The sequence below is a fragment of the Scleropages formosus genome, chromosome 19, assembly GCF_900964775.1.
Source record: "Scleropages formosus chromosome 19, fSclFor1.1, whole genome shotgun sequence".
NCBI lineage: Eukaryota > Metazoa > Chordata > Actinopteri > Osteoglossiformes > Osteoglossidae > Scleropages > Scleropages formosus.
In genome coordinates, this window is record NC_041824.1 from 10,848,012 (window position 1) to 10,866,745 (window position 18,734).

The 18,734-nt window shown below is 42.8% G+C and overlaps 1 protein-coding gene and 1 pseudogene across 1 annotated transcript; both read right to left on the bottom strand.

Moving 5' to 3' along the window:
• Positions 1-1,257: 1,257 nt before the first annotated feature.
• Positions 1,258-11,230, bottom strand: LOC108931592 (aquaporin-4-like). Its single transcript, XM_018747470.2, has 5 exons — positions 11,169-11,230; positions 6,328-6,745; positions 4,877-5,041; positions 3,897-3,977; positions 1,258-2,770 (listed from the first exon to the last, which is right to left on the bottom strand). The coding sequence occupies exons 1-5, from the start codon at positions 11,198-11,200 to the stop codon at positions 2,480-2,482; spliced, it is 987 nt and encodes a 328-aa protein (XP_018602986.2). The 5' UTR covers positions 11,201-11,230; the 3' UTR covers positions 1,258-2,479.
• Positions 11,231-13,280: 2,050 nt separating this feature from the next.
• LOC108931664 (carbohydrate sulfotransferase 9-like) lies at positions 13,281-14,258 on the bottom strand (annotated as a pseudogene).
• Positions 14,259-18,734: the final 4,476 nt, after the last annotated feature.

An 18,734-nucleotide genomic window follows, 5' to 3' on the forward strand; every position in this document is an offset into this window, starting at 1 on the left:
CGAATGCAAGGCTCCAGCTCTAGCCGCTACGCCACCTGCCGTTCCTCAGTGACAGGGCTTGTACTGCACACCTCACACTCTGCGATTCTACTAAGCCCACAGCAACAGCACCCTCTCAGCAGCTTCCAATGTAAATTTTGTCCAAGGACTAAAAATAATGATTGCACTTATCTTGCAATTTACAGTGTAAGTGGGATTTAGTTGCTCGCAAGTAACTATCAATGGGAGGGCTGTCTCCTCCCCCAGGAAATAACTCATCATTTAGAGAAATCACACAAATTGAGCGGGGAGTATAAGACCATTTACGACTGTGTTCGCAGTGATGGAATGAGACTATAGAAATCGGCTCTGTAGGACGGGGAAAAAGAAGTAATTTCCACCGTGAGCCGCCCGTGAGGCAGGGTCTGCCATTAGATGAGGCCATCCATCATCATCATCATCATCCTCAATGCGTGGCCCTTTGCCGGGCCCTGTGAATGTGGACCGGTTGGCTCCGCTCCCGGTGATCTCAAACGGTTCTGTCCCACTTCCGGACCCCAACTGAGTCAGGGGTGAATGCCTGTTCTTGTGGGTCACACCAATTCAATGCATGCATTAAGATGTAAGGGTCACGCCTTTGGAAAAAGGAGCGGAACTGAAGGCGACTGTTTCCCTGAGTGCTGGGATGGTCCGAGAAACGGTCAAACTCCAGGAAACAAAGGTGCAGAGCGGTAGCTCCAAACACTATTGTATAAGGAGGAACTGGTTATTTAGTTATTCGTTCATTTAACTGATGCACTTCTCCAAAGCAACTTTAAGTCACTTACACTGATTTCCCATCTTATGCAGCTGGGTAATTTTAACTGTGTCCATTCCAGGTAAGCATCTTGCTCAAGGGTACAGCAGTAGGAGGTGGGATTTGAACCTGCATCCTTCAAGTGCAAGCTATTGACTCTAAACACTAGGCCACCTGCTGCCCGTTAAACTGCACAACAGTGTTGCTATGTAGATCCAAGAGTGAATTTCAAAACAATAGGTGCATGACAATAACAAAAGCGAGGGAAATTATTTACAAAACATTCAGTGCAGAAAGATTCTGTACAATGGATCGGATTTAAAGCTGCAATTGCTCAGCAACATGAATATGCACTTAAAATTAGACGGACGAAAAGACAAAGCGAATACATTTTTTGAAAGGTAAAAAAAGCAACAACATAGACGCACACACAGCCTACATGTAATAGGAAAAGAACTTTAATAACAGTTTATAAGGTCAGGTATGTAATTTAAGAGGAATCTCACATGTCGAGAGGTGCTCTATCAGTACTGTGCTTGTGAGGGTCTGCTGTGCTGCGGTTCCCAGTGTCAGCAGTCACACAGCAACACCATAATATCATTAATATCATAATTACTATCAGTTTCCGAGTCAGTCGAGTGACTTTCCCAAACTACCTTGCAATACAAGAGTTGCACAACATCTTCTCTGTGCTAAGGCTGTCATGAGCCCTGAGTTTTTATTCAGTGAATTAAAAAAAAACATTACATTAGTTTTATTGAAAACGTCACTGCAAAAAAGCATCAGCGAAACTGAGCCTGACACGAAAAGTTGAGAAATAACGTACATTTTGAAAATCGGAGCTTTACACAAATAGTAGTACTTACAGTGAAGACATGTTATGAAATGAATACACTCCGCTCCAATATTTGCAATTATTTGTTTTTCCTCTACACAAAACTGTACATCTAAACTCACTGCAGAGGCTTGAGCTAGCCTTTGAAAATTGGAAAAATGATTTTAAGAAGGTATAATCTAGACTACAAAACATCTAACAAGTTGTAAGTGAAAACCGAAAAGAATGAGGACTAAGTCCGCCCTTCGTCATAACAGCTCCAGACAAAGAACGGCACAGTGGGGGCGAAGAAACCGCACAAAGGAAAACATACAGTGAAAATAAATTTCGGCTGCAAAGCGTATTCCGAAATTCACAATTTAAATACGCTACCGATGTTCACAATTCACTTCAGTCGTTCAACTCAGTAAACACCGTCAAAAAAAAACACTCAAAAGAAATTCAGAGCAATTAAAAAAAACAGTGTCATAAGTAAAGTTTATTTTTTTCAACAGAAATATGCACTGAAAAAGGAGTAACCCTGGGAGAGCACAGATGTGATGCTCCAACCAGCCGTAGGGCTATAAAATTTGCCCTTGACCCAATTTTAATGGCACCTCTGATTGTCTCAGCATCACCCTGGTAATTAAATTCCCAGAAATTAATAGAACGGTGACCCTGATTCACCTTCTCCGTCATAAATCTGAGCCCCAGATCACACCTGAGAGTCACAGCGGTCCACTATGACTTTGTGTAAGACTGGGTGAGTTCACCACTGTTTAGAAACGTGGCGGCACTCTGTCCTACAGCAGGTCCGTTTCTTTAAGGGAGGACGCGGGGGGTTGGCCGAGGGTAACGGGTGGCTCTCCTTTTTCAGCGCTCCTGGCTAGTCATACGGAGGACAGCACCTCCCGAGACGGGTCCCGATCCCGGTCTCGATCACGGTCCTTTCTTTCAGCCCTCTCCACGTCGATCACATGGAAAGGTCCTGGCTTGATCACCAGCTCGTCCAGGTCCCTCGGGAAGCGGCTGTCCTCCACTTCCTTGTACTTGGTGGAGGTGTAGGGGCCCTTGGAAAGGACGTCTCTAATGCGCTGCTTCAACTCTTGGTCGGGGCAATACACATATTCGTAGAGAGCGGCGGCCACGACGCCGCCCATAATGGGGCCTGTCCAGTAGACCTGCGGGCAAAGGATGCAACCTGTCCAGAGGTTGGCTGAATCCTTAGCTAACATCTGATTAGCATAGCGAAACCGAGAAACCCCCCTTGGGTTTGACACATTTTCTGTGTTGACACACTTCACCTCAGTTTTGCAGCTCTTGTTTTCCTGGGCCTTTGATGCATAAAACATTGGGAACGTGCAAAAAGTCGGCCGCCGGAACTTTGACGGCGGCTCCCCTAAGAAGAGTGCGTCGAGTCGGCGCCGCGAAATTATGTGGGGCACGTGTTGCGAAGGAGTTTCAAAGATCCCGTCGCAGGGGCTCGGGGATCCAAGGGGAGGAATCGATGGTGGGCTTTTTGTTGTTGCGGCAGACAAGGCAACGATTTTCCACCGTGTACACTTCCAACGGGGCCTCAAACACTTTTCTTGTGCAAACACCGCTCCGCACACACTCTGTACAAACACTGACACCATTAATGTCGTCAAGATGAAACATCTGTCATACAAAATGTTCGCGTCTAGAAGGGCTGAGGTTTACCATGTGTGCGTTTGCAGCCTTTCTTCTCAAAGATGTGCTGGCTTGGTTCGTAGGAAGCTCACCAGAGCAGGCTTGGACATTTTATTAATAAACTATTTAGCTAGCAACGCTCTGTCTAACCGGAAAATCGACACCTTTAATTACAAAATCGGTGGCATTTAGACTTTTTTGTTTTGTAGTATTGAGAAAAAAAATCATTGACGCTTTCACGCTTTACGCATTTTCTATTTCAGAGATGAACACATTACATTTATTCAGCAGCTTTTCGCCAAAGCAACTTACGATGTTAAACTACCGACAGTCACTCGCCCATTTATACCGCAGGCTAACTTTACTGTGGTGAGTACCTTGCCCAAGAGTACTGCAGTAGGTGACTGGATGTCAACTTGCGACCTCTTAGTGTGAAGGCAGGAGCTCCAACTACTTTGCTCCCTGCTGCCCACCATGTCTAAGTACAACCCCACAAATACTGTACAGAAGAGGATGGGGGATTCTCACTGTCATCTTAATCACTCCAGTTAGTCACGTTTCATCGGGGTCAAGAAATTCTCCAAATATTTTCAGGAATTATCAAGTGAGCCTGGGAGGCTTGTGGTTTGGTCTTACCCAGTGGTTCTCCCAGTTCCAGGTCACAAGAGCAGGGCCAAATGACCGAGCAGGGTTCATACTGGCACCAGTGTAAGGGATCTGGAACCATAGCAAACGTGGCACGACATCAGAATGGACACTGAGACAAAACAGGCATCTTTAAAGACATTAACACATAGCCACATTTTACCACTTCTTTTCAGATGTGTAACACACTGGTGCGTAAAACGTATCCAGCTGCTGTATTTGACTGTTGCAGACATGGGCACACATTGTATGTATACATCCAGAAAGGTCAGTGTTAAATCTCCTCTAACCCCGAATTATGCTATCTGGGTATCATTAAATGTAATATTCCACTGTTGCTAGGAAACCAAATTGTCAATCAGACCACTTATTTTCGATATGACGTGTAATCATGCACACTTGTGTTCTGGGGTCGGCCTTTTGTTTTATGCAAATTGACACAATTAAAGGTGAGTCATCTAGCTGAGAAGTCAGTCATTCACCCATACGTACCACATTCACACATTTGATAATCTGTAGTTTTAATAAAATATTAATCACAATGATAACGCTACATAGAGTTCACTGAAAGTTGCTTTGGAGAAAAGCGTCTGCTAAATAAATAAATGTAAATATAATAAATGAAATAATCCTTTTGGTTTTGACATACAAACAAACAATCAAACTGAAAGAACCCAGTTAGTTGGGTGGTAATTTGAAATCTCACATATCTACAGCTATGGTATTAAAGAAGTGAGAGATAGACTATGCACTACTTTGTTCCACATGAACTAAGTTTCCAAATAGTCCTGAGGTTCAGTGCTTTTTTTTTTTCTTTTTACCATTCACTGTGGTATTAATGAAATAATCTTGACTCATCTTGCTGGTGTAGTCTGGTGCAACTTCCTTCAGGATAAACAAATCCTAATGGCTTCCATCCATCCATCCATCCATCCATCCATGCCTTTCAAACGAGCAATGGGAGGACTCACGGCAAAGAGATGGCCGATGGAGACAGCGATCCCGATGGCTAAGGCTGCTGAGCCTTTTAGGTCAACGCGCTTGGGGTCACAAGTGGCAAACACGGTGAAGACCAGCTCAAAAGTGATCAACAGCTCCACCACCAGTGCATGGCCCACAGAAATGCTGGAACTGACCTGTCACACACAGCATGAGCATCGTAAACCAAAACCTTCCATGAACCACTTTCTAGAGCCGCTCTGTGACTCCATTTGTCATGGAATTCTATTAACACCACTCAGCAAAAAAAGTAATAAAGTTTTATTCAGCAGTATATTGAACAGCAGTTCAGCACTTAAACCAGCACTGGGGAGGCAACCTGTCCAAATAAAAACAATACACTCCTTAAATACATCTGGAGTGAGTATAAGCTAAAACAACTTCTCATTGGTGACATTCACCATATGTTTACATAACATGGCTTGGTTACTGTGTGGATTCGGCAGTTTCGAAGAATGTGTGTATGAGGAGAGAAGAAAGACAAGACATGGTATGTCATGAGAGTGAGGGATATATGGTACACAACAATATGAGGCCAAGATGTCTCGTGGCTGGGGCTCAAGGCAGCCATGCATACTTGACCTCCACAGTTTGCAGCCAAAGACCAATGAATAGGCTGCACAAAGTATTCTCTCACACATTCTTCTGCCATCCATATACAAGGTGACCATGAGAATTAAACCTAACACATATAACACAACATTTCTGCAACTGAAACCTTACATCAATCTAGTCCACATCGGTTGGAAGTTCAACATTAATTTTTATTAAACTTTGAAGAACTTAATAGGTAAAAATAACATAAGCCAGGATTTTGGTCCTCATGTTTTTCCATTATCACTTGCTTTGTCCTTCTTAACACCTTCTAAATGTCCAGAGAACATGATGTTGTGTCAGGCATTCAGAACTTCTTTCCTAGCAGCTAAGAAGTATTCATACCATCCTACACTCAATGAAGCACTTTCTTATTATTATTCCAACCTTGTCCCTTCTCAAAACATATGGGCCATTACATTTTCAGTTTTCACTATCTGTTTGTCCGCAGCAGGGTCATGATGGTCTGGAGTCTATCTCAGAAGCACACGGTGCAAGGTAATTTACACCTTGGACAGCGCCAGTAAATCACAGATCAGTGACACACTCATTCACTCAAATACACACATTAAGGGGAATTTAGTGTCAACAATTATGGGGAAACACACATCTTTTGACTGTGGGAGGAAACCAGGGCACCCAAAGGAAACCTGCAGGAACATGGGAAGAATGTGCTAATTCTACACAGACTGACCTGGATTCAGACCCATGACTGTACCAACAGCCCAGAAGCTGCGAGGCACCCACGCTACCCGCCACACCACCCCGCTACCTCGAAACGCCTGTACAGTCTTACAAAAAATTCTGAAGAGCCATTAAAACATTTTACCGAGGTTACCCCCAGGTTGCCCCTCACTGAAGCAGGAGTGACCATGAAGAGGATTCCTGCCCCCACTGTAGCTCCCAAGCACTGGGCTATGAGGTAGAAGAAAGCCTTGGCCAGGCTAAGCTTCCTGGTGCAGACCATGGCAGCTGTCACAGCGGGGTTGATGTGACCGCCGCTGATGTGACCGAAGCACTGCACCATGGTGGCGATGCTCAGTCCAAAGCAGAGCGAGATGAGCACCAGGTCAGGGGGTGACTGCTTCTCCTCGCCAGCTCCCCAGTTTATTGTTGAGCCCACACTGAGAAGGACAAAGATCATGGTGGCCAGGAACTCCCCCGAGACTGCTCTCCAGAACTCTTGTGTCCAGATTCCCTTAAACGCTGCCATTACACTGTTGGGGTTGCACAAGGACAGGCACCTCCTGGGAAAAGGAGCATTTAATCACTGAGAGCTTGGAAAACTCATACAAATTCTTGCAGAATACACAAATTAACAAATTTAAATTTTCATGTAGTTCTTCTGTAACAACATATGAGACTTATGACAATCTGAATTTATGACGGATTACTATTGTTTCTTACCGTTTGGGCATCTAGCAGTAATTGTCTTTTGTTTACAAATATTTTTGTTTCCGAGTCCTTTCAAGTTAATTTTTCTTTATTATAGCTTAGCAAGCATCGTAGCACTAATAAATCACTTTTTTTTTGGTTTATGCTATTTGAAAGATGACCAGCTACACGGAGCTTGGCTAGCTAGCAGAAAAGTGACTGTTCTGGAGGTTCAGAAAAGAAGTAATGAAAGACAATAGATTTCGAAATGAAAGTGAAATTAATAGTGCAGCATCAAAATATAATACTGAACTGTATTTATATCATATGTTAGCCTTTTTTTTAAAATGAAAAGTGTGTGAGTGAAAAAATATCACAAAGACCTATAATACAATATAACACTGTTACATGTTAAATGTTCCTGCAACCTTATGGTTAATATAATACAGTATAAGCAGACTTTCGAGTAATGGTAACGTCACTTACGGCAAGGTCATCGCAACGAGACCTCGTCATAAGTCGAGGACCACCTGTACGTTTATTCGTTTCAAATACACTTTTATTCAAGTGTTGTAGAAATAAAAAGTGCATTTCACAGCAGGTGAAGGGCTTTACATGTAGACATGGGATTGTCAGAGTGCAATTAGTTTGTCTGATGCCACAATTCATGAGTAGATACCTAGAGAATTGAGTCTGATAGTAAATACAGAAGATCTTGACTGATGATCCAATGCAAATTTATGGAGCCGTCAGGCGATCGGGAGGGAAGTTGGTTTGAAAGAGGTGTCTTGTGACTCTTGATTGCTCAAAGGGATTCAGCTGTTCTGAGGGATCTCCTACCGCAATATCGGAGCCATAACCAAAAATCTACGGATTTTTGATTTTGGATAAGTAGAAATGCATCAGCACTGCATGGAAATGCTTTCCAGACAGGATGCATGAATTTCTTTCAGACACGTGAATACTTCTGCTTTCTTTTCACACAGCACGGCAACGGAGGTCTGTAATGAACTTTGTTCTCGAGCATGCCCGTCTTCTCACATTAGCTGCTTTGCACTGTTGTGTTTCTTGTCAAGGCTTCAATCTGCTCTCCATTCTCATGGAAATCAATTCCATTTGAGTGGCTTGAACTCTGCACACAAAAAAACCGCGGTACACTGCTACCGCAGCGGACAAATGTGAGAGGATTCCTGAAAGACCGAGAACAAATGGAACTTTATGGCGTGACACAAAAAGATCTTCAGGACCGAGGGGTACAGCTGCAGAACGATGGAAACCATTGACATACTTGTGTAAGAGAAGCCATCAAGAAAATTCAGATGCAGCAGCAAAAATGAACTAAAGCATTCAGGAACTTGATAGTGTACATTTGTGATACTGTGAGCTTTGAAGGTATATTTGGCCACAATGCTTTAAAAGACTAAACTTTTGTTAAATCTATAAATGCTACATATCATACATGTAGTCCAGCTATACACCCAGGTACATGTTGGTTTGCAGATCCATCCCTCCTTATTTTTGCCTATTTTGTGCTATAAAACCCTTTACCCAACAGAGACGTGGGAAGATCCAAAAAGGCATGCATTTTAACTCAAAACCGAAGCAAGAGAAAACAAAAACATTTTTTCTAGATGATTAATAATTATCTATTATGATAGTATAATGCAATTTTGAACAAAATACTGCACATTCAAAATATACAGCACACCTTACAAAAATATGAGAATTTGGTGGTCTGAACATTTCTACTAGTGTCTTACTTGGTTTTATTCCCCACAAACTCTGGATTTACACTGTGCGACTGTTTTATTTCCAGCTTATTCACCCCATTTAATGTTTAAAAGTTGACCACAGAGAACCAAGATGCCCCCAGGAAAACATGCAGAGCTGAACAGGTCTGCATTCTTTTAAATTGTTTAACTGTGTCACATTTGCCGTTATTAATACTGTTCTCCATCTCCTTGATGTGTAATTTAGGTACGTGCAGCACTTTTATTTCTGTCTATATTAGCATAGTATAGCAGGGACCCCCTGCTCAAACTGTTGGAATGTCTATTAGATGAAAAATGATGTAGTCATGTGCAATATCTAATCATTAATTAGTGCAAATTTACATTACACAATCCAGCCTTAAGCAGACTATATATAAGGCTACATTTTAATTTCTGACATTTCTATTAAATTTAATAATTTTAGAGCATTATGCAACAGATAATGCACGGCAAGACTGACACTTTCAATCACTGTGAATATTGAAGCTTGGAAAATGCACTGGAAATAATGGCAGACTAACCAAACAAAGGACGCACTCACTGTGCTTTTTGCAGTACTTGCAGATATGCTCCAGTGATACCGTCTACCTGTGATGGATGAATGATTTGCGAGCTGTCAGTCATCTGGCGTAAATAAATATATCTGAAGTAGCCTGAATGACAAACATTTCAGGTGTTTGAAACTGCTGAGCAGGAAAGAGGGGTGAAGGACACCGAGGAGAATCGAGTTCACACAGTATTTTGTATCTCCTGTCTTAACCTACAGAGATGCTACTGTGTAGTGACAGGAGGAAGCTCTTAGGGACGACCATTGAGGGGGGCTTTAATATGCAAATTACCGGGCCGCTCCCTCTCACGAGACACTCACGATGAAGCCACTATCCAAAGTGACTTGTATTGTTTAGCCATTTATGCATCTGGAAAATTTTACTGGACCAATTTAGGGTAAATATGTTGCTCAAGAGTACAATAGCTGGAGGCAGGATTTGGACCTGCAACTTTTGGGTCTAAAGGCAGGAGAAAAATGCTATCAGCTGTGCCAAAGGGAAAACACTGCTTAAGGAGGGAGTATGTGCTTGCCAATAAGCAAGTAATACCATACAGCACAACTGAAAGATACTGGGTAAACAATGTTAAAAGAGAGGGGTAAAAAAAGAGGATTAAAAAAACCCAAGTACAGCATATACCTTATGGGCATAAGAATTTCTCAGGGACTATTATCGGAGGAATATGGAATAGGAAATATTATCAAAAGTGATAGCACAGGTTTACACAATCACTGGGAGAAAATACTGGTCGTTGGCCTTGAAGCACGGTAACTCAAGTATGATAAGTATGGTGTACTGTACGTACAAGTAGTGCTGCTGTCTCACAGAGCCTGGGTGGTGGGAGAGGATATGGGTTCACTCAGTCTGTGTGGAGTTTGTGTGTTCTCCCTGTGTCTGTGTGGCTTTCCTCCGGGTGCTCTGGTTTCCTCCCACACTCCAAAGACATGCTGTTCAGATTCCCCCATAGTGTGTGAGTGACAGAGAGAGAGTGTGTGGGTTCCACTGATGTATGGATGAGTGACCCATTTTAAGTAGTGTATCTAGCAGTGTAAGTCACCTTGGTGAATAAGGTGTGTGAGCTCATAACACTACATAGAGTTCATTGGAAGTCGCTTTGAAAAGTGTCAGCTAAATAAGTAAATGTAAGTATAATGTACTGATCAGTAGCAAATAAACGTATCCTTATGTGAAGTATTTCAGCCGCACATTCTTAAGTAATTAATTTTTCTAACTTCACTCAGCTGCATGGAACTATGAGATGAAATACTAAGTATTTCGATTTAAACAAGTACAGACAAACACTGTTGTTGTGCGGTAACGCCAGTCAGTGTGTGCTATATTGTAACAGTGGTTACAGAAAGACAGTAGTAATTACGGGACAAAAAAACGGAAACGTTTATATACTATATATACTATACACACATTTATAGAAAATATATACTGTATATACAGTATATATATCGCAGAGCATGCATAATAATAGGCTACATCAAAATATATTCACAAGAAGAAGGCTAAAACTGTGCAGTCGAGCTGGCAAAATAATTTCACGGACACTTCACTTGTTTTCACGCGTGTTCTTCAGGAACCTGCGGAGGAAATGATTCACGTGAACTTGGATCTTCGGTCGCATATTATTTGCCAGGCTTTACTGATCGATGTCCTAGTTGTACAAGGCGGTTGGTACATGATTATTATTCTCACTGCATCATTATGTGAGTTCTAGGAAACTGCTTTGCTCAGGTGGGATTCAAACCAGACACCACCTGATTGCTGCAATGCGATGGCACGATCGCCACCCACCCTACCCTCTGGCCCACGTTATTGTAAGAGCACGAAGAGTTCACGTTCTAAAGCGCATTCGGGTAAAGCGCTACTTTTACGCGCCACCGGTACCGCGTTCAAAGTAACGTGACGCGCGCGTTTCCGGCGAGAGCCGCTCGAACGGAACGCGCGATGTAGGAAGCCGCACTCACCTCAGCGCTCCCGGCGCCGCGCTCTCGCTCATGCCTCCAATGCGCGGCTCCGCCACTCTTTTTATAGCGCAGTGCGCGCCCCCGCCACTTAGCTTGCAGTGTCCGTGTGCTGTCTTTGCGTTGCTTCGTGTAGCAGACACTTTTCTCCAAAGCCACTTCCAAATGCCACCTTTAGTAACTAGAGTTGGACTTCTCCTCCCAAGCACATTGGTAAATTACACTGCCACTTTAAGCATTCTCATTCTCATTCTCTCGTTCTGAGTTCTCTGGCTGTCAGATGGCATTATTGTTACTACTCTTACCGTTATTTATTGCTAAAGCCTATTGCTGTTGCACTACTCACTGTCATTGTCTTTGTTTTGTTTGTGCAGTATTTCTGTTGTCTTTGTCTTTTGTCCAAAGTCTGTGGAGAAGCATTAGGAAGAATTTCATGATACTTGTACGTGGTACTTGTACCTATGACAATAAACTTGAACTAACTAACTAACAAACAATGAACTCTATGTAGTGTTACCAGCCCACACACCTTATTCACCAAGGTGACTTACACTGCTAGATACACTACTTACAATGGGTCACTCATCCATACATCAGTGGAACACACTCTCTCTGTCACTCACACACTATGGGGAACCTGAACAGCATGTCTTTGGACTGTGGGAGGAAACCAGAGCACCCGAAGGAAACCCACGCAGACACAGGGAGAACATGCAAACTCCACACAGACTGAGCGGGGATTGGACCCACATCCTCTTGCACCACCCAGGTGCTGTGAGACAGCAGCGCTACTAGCTGTACCACCCATAATAATAATAATAATAATAATAATAATAATAATAATAAATTGTATGAAGGGATTCAAATCAGCAACTTTCAGGCTGCAAAACAAATTATCCATTATGGCACTCGCTGAATTGTAAATAAAAAACCTGGCTGGGCTTACTGTGTATTATGAGGGATATACAGTATCTTTCAGAGGGTGCTGGATTAGTCTTAGTCTACTCTGGAGTGTCACTAAATATACCGAATATCTTTGCAAACTTTGCAGAACTGTGGAAAAAATGTGAACTTAAAAGATTAATCGACAGATAAAAGCATCATTGTGATCAAACTTGGGATAAGCACCCTGAGAAACAAATAGCTTGATGGAACATTTTTGCAACGACATCACCCTCACTAAATAATAATAAAAAAAAATTTATCAGATATTCTGAACTTAAGGTAAACAATGACGTTCTATCAAAGATAAGCATTTTATTTCATTTTCAAATAATTTAGCCCCCAACATACGTTTCTGTTTTTTTTGCATTAAAATCACAGGCATATACACTTGATCAATAAACCACAAAGCATACATTTGAAAACAATGATACAATTTATCATCAAGGACCATTTCAATAATGAACTGCAATGTGTACATGTGCTCATACAAAGAGTCAATGTGAAGCTGAAGATCCAAGACGTACGTTCAGTTTTCAGTTCCCTTGGTGAATTTTCAGCTCACGCTCAGAGTTTTCAAAGTTCACAGGCATGTTGAAGTCTTGAATCCCATGCTCACATTACACTTATTCTTTTAGCTGACACTTTTTTCCAAAGCAACCTACAATGTTAAGCTACTTGCAATTATTTACCTGTTTATATAGCTGGGCAATTTATGACAAGTACCTTGCTCAAGGGTGCTAGAGCTGGAGATTGAACCTGCAACCTTTGCATCCAAAGGCAGCAGCTCCACCAACCAACTGTCCACTTAGAAAAATCAGCCGAAATATTTGACACAAATTTTCCTACATCCCAAATACCTCAGTTGTCTAGAAATAAAAAAACCAAATATAAAACAAAATAAAAATGCATGTATGGATGAGTGACCCATTGTAAGTAGTGTATCTAGCAGTGTAAGTCACCTTGGTGAATAAGGTGTGTGGGCTCATAACACTACATAGAGTTTTTTGGAAGTCGCGTTGGAGAAAAGTGTCTGCTAAATAAATAAATGTAAATGTAAAGATAAAAATCTTGATATTGAGATAGGTTTTCTTTTAGTGGCTAAATCGTAATTTTTTATGACATCTTTTTTTGTGTGTCTGCAGAACTTCTATTCTTTGGTCCATGTGTGTTTTAACTCAAATAAGGGTTTATGTAATTAACCATGAGGTAGTCCAAGTGAAAGAAGTCATACATTCTTTGTGTCTCTGAAGATGACCGCTGCAGAATGTAGCGGTTAACCACTGAGGCGGAGGCTCTTTCCTCGTTTGAATGTCTACCTTCGAAAGCGGGAAACTCAAGGTCCTTGGGTGCGTCAATGAGCCACAGAAAGTAACCGGTGTCCTGCTCCAAGGTTTCAAATTTGCAAATAAAATCATAAGAGTTGATGCAGGGATAGAGGGGCGTGGTGGCGCAGTGGCGCAGTGGGTTGGACCGCAGTCCTGCTCTCCGGTGGGTCTGGGGTTCAAGTCCCGCTTGGGGTGCCTTGTGACGGACTGGCGTCCCGTCCTGGGTGTGTCCCCTCCCTCTCTCCAGCCTTACGCCCTGTGTTGCCGGGTAGGCTCCGGTTCCCCGTGACCCCGTATGGGACAAGCGGTTCTGAAAATGTGTGTGTGTGTGTGAGTTGATGCAGGGGAAGCAGAGGTTGTTCACCGTTTCCCAATGAATGTCCATACCCACTGGCTGCTGGGGGTCCAGCATGTAGAGCGCAAACTCCCGGAAGGTCATCATGACCCTGTCAACAAAGCCTCTAGGGTTGAGTCTGGCCTGTACCTGCGGATGATAGCCCAACCAAGCACAGGGTGGTAGTAGGCAGTCGACTGCTTGAACTTGTCTCTAAAAGCTGACACCAGGCTGTCCACAGCCTATCTGACCACGATGACTTTGGTGAAGCCACTGAGTTGCTCGCGTATTTCCTTGAGTTTGAAACGGTCCAGTTTTCTCAAGCCATTCCGATAATGCACTGTGTCATGAGAGATCTCATCTGTTGACTCTGCATGGCCACTGAGGACCATCAGTGTTCTCTTCTAGATGGAGCAACCAGTGTTGGGCACCTTATGTTTCACAGTAGGGCACCTTATGTTTCTCCTCTACATAGAGTTGGGACACCATCTCTGATATGAATGGAAGATTCACCCTGGTGTGATGGTTCTGGGGGAGTGCGGTGGCAAAGCAGGTTTGGCCTGTGCCTGCTCTCTGGTGGGTATGGGGTTTGAGTCCTGCTTGGGGTGCCTTGTGATGGACTGGCGTCCCATCCTGGGTGTGTCCCCTCCCTCTCCAGCTTTGCGCCCTGTCTGGCTCGCCACAACCTCATTCGGGACAAGCAGTTTCAGTCAGTGTGTGTGTGTGTGTGTGTGTGTGTGTGTGTGTGTGTGGTGGTGGTGGTTATACTTTTTACAGAAACTCTGAAGGAAGGATTTGCGACTCTCATGCACTTTCTGCACGCCTGTCCAGTAAGAGTCCCAAGTGTGAGAGCTACCACATTTTCGGGTCAGTATTTGCAGTGGCACCTGGGAAAGGCGCTGCGGCCTCCTTCGTGCTTCCCGTGGTTCGGTGTTATAAGTAACAAAGGACATGGCTTTGTGCGGATCACTGTTGTCAGCTCTCAGCGGTCTGGCGTTGGTTTCGCACCGGGGACCAGCAGTACTCCGTTTCAAAGTAAAAACAAAACGTTGCCTTACACATGAACAATTATTAAACAATAAAAAGATAAAATGACAAGCGAAGCGAGCCATTAAGCTCATCTGTCCGCATTTCTGTTTGGATGCCCTGACTAAGTTCAGAAAGGAACTTCGCGTAGTAACTTATTTCACATTTTGTGCTTCGGAGTGTCCTCTGAGAGGAAGAGGGCAGAGATTGCAAGGTTTTGACGGGACTGTAAAGACACACGGGAATGAAGCAGAACATTGCTTTTTAAAGAGCGGGACTTGAGCCAAACCTGGGAAAATACACTCAATGCGGGCAGAAGGTATATGAAAAACCCAATAAGCCTCAAATGGTAACATTTACTGCCGGTATTAATGGTACAGAAAATGGCACAATGGAACAATTTCCCCAGGACAAAATTTGATACTAAGCCAGAAGATTAAATGGGATTAAAATGTCAAACTGGAGTCATATCGGATTTATATTATTATCATGTTAACATTTTGACCTCTCAGGATGAATTCATAAAGGTTTTCATAAATAACTCCAAGCTGCTTTCCTTGTGTGCCTGATTGTGACAATGGCTAAGTAACAAAAATCTTCACATTTTCAAAAGATTCATTGTTGCATGAGCGTCTATGCTCATGTATAATTTATAGGAGGCTGTTTCTGAACGGGGCATTTCACTGGGGAAGTACCAATGCAACTGAGAACCCCCCCCCCACCACACACACACACACACACACACACACACACACACACACTGTCTACACTGTACAACCGCTTGTCCTGAACGGGGTCGCGGCAAACTGGAGCCTAATCCGGCAACACAGGGCCCAAGGCTGGAGAGGGAGGGGACACACCTTGGACAGGACACCAGTCCGACAGAGGCACCCCATGCAGAACTCGAACCCCAGACCCACCACACAGAGGGTCCTGGCCAAATCCGCTGCACCCCCTGCAACTGAGAACCAAAACATATAAAACAGACAAAGCAGGCGGAGAAACTAACGCATCGGGAAATAATTTGCAGGTACGTTGAAGATTAAGCTACATACTGCAGACTTATTGTTTGTTATAAACGTGAAGAGTTGGCTGAGTACTGAAGAAAGTGTTTTTTTATGGAAGGTGGAATGATGAGAGAGGGTCTCTACGGGTGGTTACATAAGGTCCGGTGTATCATTAAACTGGGATCCTGGAACTCTGACTGACCGGGAGCAGATTGAGCGTGACACCGAGATACGGACGTAGACCGGTGGGGTCAAGCTGGCATGTGAGCAGGACAGCCGGCTGAGTCGGAGCGGACCCTTTCATCCCCACGGGATCCGCACGCTTCACATTCGATTACTGTACATGCAGGGCGTTGAGGCTTGGCAGCGTGAGAAAAATGGGGCCGCTTCTCGAGCCTCCGCAAGCTGGATGAAAACGCGAGGGCTGGGAATGTATGTTCGAAGGTGTTGCTGCTCAGCCTGGTAACATACAAATGTTGTGCAAACATCTCAGCTGTATCACTCCACAATCAATAGCCTTCTTAGATTCTAAAATTCACATTAGATTCTTCCTGCATGGCCTGAAGTCATGGTTTTCTAACACAGATACACAGTCTGAAACCACTTTTCCCTGAACAGCAGGACTAATTTAACAGATAGTTTTAATAAATAAATAAATACTTTGGTTATTTGAATTCATTGTCCAGTTTATAGTGATGTTACAATAATATAGATGCATATATATGTCTCCATCTGTTTTCTCTGAGTTGTACTTTGCTTTGGAGAAATGCGTCTGATGAATGTAGTTTATAGAAATGTAAAATTACGGTAAATATATATCTTTAATCGCTGTACCTTTCTTACAACTTTGGCTACACTTTGGCTCACGTAGCTCCTCATTACAGTTCAAATCCTGATTGATGTTTGCATTATGTGCTCTTATATTTCAAGGAGTCTGTTGAGGCACCATCATTTTCTCTGTTTACTGTGGATGTTTCATACAGCTTTAAAAATGAGGAGAACATCTATTATACTTCATTGGTTATACAGTTTTATCATGCTGTGGATTCTAGTCTTTGCTTGAAACAATTCTTTGTTCTTCTGTTTTTCAACAGCCAACTTAGGTCTAAGACTGGAACAACTTCCCAATCTCTAGAAGACCCTCTAGTGTAAAACTGCAAAGTTGAGTTATTTTCTTCTAGTGAATCCAAGATGAATTTGAAAATTAAATCTTCTTCCACTATAACCTTCTCTCTGGACCATACATTTTGGCATAAACAAAATATCCAACTTGTTTCCTTGTGATATTTGTCTAATTTTCTAAGTACAATACTATATTTTCCACATTGTAATACATCAGGAGCGAGGAGCCAAGCAGTAACTGCCATTACAGTCATCAATTAATTTATCTGATACTTTTCTCCAAAGCAACCTGAAATGTTAAGCTACTTACAGGTAGTTATTCATTTTTAGAGCAGGGTATATTTACCAGAGTAATTCAGAGTAACAAGCTCGCTCACGGCTACTACAGAAACCACGGGATTCAAAGCTGGGTCATTTGTGTGTAAGGTGACAGCTCTAACAACTACGCCACCTGCTGGCCCGACTTCCCCCCAACTCAGTGACTAATTGCTGTCACGTGGTAATTGTTATCTCATGCTGGACAGTATAGTATAATCTTTATGCCATTAATGGCCCTTGTTCAAGGACTGCTCTTAAAAGCAGAATACAATGGGTTATATCAGTGTGTTCTGTCTGAGACTATGCAGGAGAAACGTTTCGCACATCAGCAAAAGGAATGAAGCCTAACGCACAGCATTCATTAGGTGATGTCTACCAGATAACTGGTTTTATGATGTGCTGTGTGGTGGAGGAAGAACTACACAAAGTGCTTGTAGGATCACAGATTTTGCTTTTGAAGATAGTGGGTCATGTCCTGAAGTACTTAAAATAGATTCAAAAATTAAAACAATTATGGATGCATAAAAAAGTCAGGACCCGTATCGATAACCTTGTGTTCAATGCAGGGTTGCAGTGGTCCAAAGCCTATTCCTGACACATGGGGGGCAAGGCAGGGGACATCTCCTGGATGGGATGCCAGTCCATCACAAGACCACGCTTTTAAATTACTGGGTAACACAATAAAACACCTAAAAAATGGAGATTGTAATAACCACAGCTAATTTCAAAATCATAAAAAGGCAATATTCTGCAACTGCTGGTATTACAACTCTTCTCCGAGTCTTTTGCTTTGCTGAGCTAAATGTGCTGTGATTTGAATCTTTGGACATGTTCACATGAGCTACACATCACTTATAGTACAATAACCATCACTGCCCATAAAGAACAAACAGACAGGTACCTTGTTGCTGATGTCTGCAAATGTTCTGGTGTTGAAACCTGGTGATCAAGAAACAAGTTTTAACACATGTACAGAGACACAACATTTCAGCAGGGCGAGAGACATTATGCTGAAGGAAATTGAGGGTGTATACATTTATTTATTTAGCAGACGCTTTTCCACAAAGTGACTTCCAATGAACTCTGTCTAGTATTATCAGCCCACACACCGTATTCATCAAGGTGATTTACACTGCTAGATACACTGCTTACACTGGGTCACTCATCCATACACCAGCGGAACACACTCTCTCTGTCACTCACACACTGTGTCTTATATATAAGACATGAGAGTCCTACATATAAAATAGAAAACATATTCTGTGATTCTTTTTGCTGCGAACATGAAACCTATCCAAGCACTATGAACACACACCGTCAGCTCAGACTTACTGGATGCTGCAATAAAATGCACCCACAGCCCAAGGAAATCCTGTGGTTACAAAGTGGTGTTTCTTCACATGACACCACATGTCTGAGGTTCTAACTTATGACCAACAGCTTGAGCCATTTTAAATGTGAACAAACATGGTGTGTGGGGTGCTTGCAATTA

What these genes read in the sequence shown, in the direction of transcription:
- LOC108931592 (XM_018747470.2), bottom strand. Translation starts at nt 11,200, where the DNA reads ATGAGCGAGAGCGCGGCGCCGGGAGCGCTGAG. An exon ending in GCAACCTGGGGGTAACCTCG is followed by an intron (nt 5,042 to 6,327) that starts GTAAAATGTTTT and finishes TGTGTGTGACAG; the next exon opens with GTCAGTTCCAGCATTTCTGT. An exon ending in CCATCGGCCATCTCTTTGCC is followed by an intron (nt 3,978 to 4,876) that starts GTGAGTCCTCCC and finishes CTATGGTTCCAG; the next exon opens with ATCCCTTACACTGGTGCCAG.